Raw genomic sequence first — 2,222 nt, forward strand, 5'->3', positions numbered from 1 at the left:
TTTATCATGGGACGCTAACTCGTTTCAAATATCTGAATTTAGTAAAACATATGTATAATCCTGGTACTATATGTTAACAAGCTACGTGGTGGCCGATTAATTGGTCAATTGCTCATGGGCCGCCCAACTAGCAATCATTCCGATTGGCCGCCTATATGCAAGTATATAGAGATAATATAACTAAACGACCATGAGAAACACTTCTGTCCGTTGGGCCGTCCGGCTCGTTTAAACTAATTGGGAACGGAATCAAGTTGTGGTGGACGAACGTTCGGGCTCTCGGAAAGAGACGATGTATCGCGATGCTATGTATCAAATTCTGGTGCTAGCGCCAGGAGACGATGAGTGGATGTTCAGTTACTCAGTTCCTGTGTCATGTTTCAATATTGGGTTAATTTACACTAGTCATATTTGGTCTGACAGCTAGCCTAGTTGCTAAGGGATTCTGTTTAGTTTTAATTTGGTGATCATTGCAATCGAGTAACTAACTTGGAGCGCCAAAACTAGATCGAGACCGTGCTCCTCAAGTTATCATCGTCGAACGACCTATCCCTCACGATGAAGATTTGAAGTCACGAATGGCTAACTTCCTCGGCCTCACAAATTTATATGCTGTGATATATAGATATACGAGTGATTATATGATTGTGGGTGGTCTGCTGGATGTTTTGAAACAAGTAATAATAGGTAGATTCATTTAGACTAGACTAAATTATAAAACAAAGGAAATACATATCCCCATACGTGGGCTAATTGCAATGAAAGCGACAAATTTGACAAATTAAAGAGACGCACAAACAACCCCCACTGCAGGCTGATAAACCACACTCTCACACATCAAAACATTCGACAAAAACAGAGCCTGCATAAAATGTCGATTCATGAACGAAAACCTGCGTTCCCTATTTGCAATGAGAAGACTACCTGAGCTCAGGATATCAAGAGCGAATATGATAAGGATGCGTCACTATCTGCTCAAACGGTAGCGGAGATTCCAGTTCTCCACAAGTCCAATCCGACCAGTAGTTTTCCTCCAGCTCCACGAATCTTGTGGGGGCCCCAAGTTGAAGACCTAGAATATTAATGGTGTTAGACGTTATGTTTACGGGTTCTGAAAAGGAAAAGGGTTAAACAGACCGGCAAGGGCTGGAACTAGATATAGGTCGGGTTCACGACCAGGTTCTAGCTGCGTACAATGTGGTAATAGCCCGGATTCTAGGGGTGTAGAGCCAACGGAATCCCCTGGTGTTCCGTTGTACATCTCGATGTCTTCTAACTCGTGCTCGCCGTCCTCGCTGCTAACGTCGTCCATCACTTCATCTAGGTTTTTCACAGCGTCAGTATCAATTTTATGGCAGGTTATAAGAAATTAAAGGGTGCACTTACTGCCTCTTTTCTGCTTATAGCCATGGAGTTTTTTACCAGCAGCAAGTAAAATGCCCTTAATCTGGTCCATGCTCTTAGATTGGTCGATCTTGGACACAATGATGGAATGATCCGTAGTGATTTTGAGCTGTTGTTGTAGTTTTCTTTTACAGCTGTACGTAGAATGGCGCGTGAGTTCATAGGCTTTACCAAATCCCAGGCCGCAGTCCCCGCATCGCAGAGATGGAAAATGTTTTCTCTTCAAATGATTTCTACAGAAATTATGAGATTAGAGCTGTTAAGAATATTAATGTAAAACACAGATGTAATTACTGGATCTTACTTCTGGGTTTTCAGACTGCTCGATATTCCTTTACCGCACATAAGACAAGGAGTCTTTATAACATTCTTTCCGCAGGTCTTGTTGGTCTCAATGGCCTTGTGACCGATTGCCATTGTATGAATTGGGTGTGGGTTAAATCTTGGATTCTTTAATTTCTAATAGACTAGTGAATGACCGAGATATACGATATCGACGTATGCAGCTACTAAACACATAAATTAGTTTAAAGAAGAAAAAAGACAAAGATATCAGACGGGTCATGTAGACTAGAACCATACCAATATATCACAGGAAGTGGTAGTGGTGATCGATCTATTCAAGTTTATCCTCTAGTCTGCATATGTATGAGGGGCCCGACAAGATATATAAAGTGAAGGAAGGATTTTGACTTAAAGTCCAATTCTCTCCCCTCTCAACTCAGTAGTACGACCCTAGAAAATATGATAAACCGAACACATGAGAAAAGAAAAAAGAGCTCAGCGTCCCACAATTTGAACTTAGTCCCCAAAGTAGT

General features: G+C 41.6%; 1 protein-coding gene across 1 annotated transcript; it reads right to left on the reverse strand.

The window, feature by feature from the left end:
- Window positions 1–938: 938 nt before the first annotated feature.
- LAJ45_10951 (uncharacterized protein) lies at window positions 939–1,821 on the reverse strand (the record flags this gene model as incomplete). The annotated part of the gene is made up of 4 exons (XM_046120465.1): window positions 939–1,072; window positions 1,138–1,320; window positions 1,387–1,637; window positions 1,709–1,821. The coding sequence occupies 4 exons, from the start codon at window positions 1,819–1,821 to the stop codon at window positions 939–941; spliced, it is 681 nt and encodes a 226-aa protein (XP_045966344.1).
- Window positions 1,822–2,222: the final 401 nt, after the last annotated feature.

Source organism: Morchella importuna, assembly GCF_003444635.1.
Source record: "Morchella importuna strain M04M26 chromosome Unknown Morimp01GS053, whole genome shotgun sequence".
In the NCBI taxonomy this organism is placed as follows: domain Eukaryota; kingdom Fungi; phylum Ascomycota; class Pezizomycetes; order Pezizales; family Morchellaceae; genus Morchella; species Morchella importuna.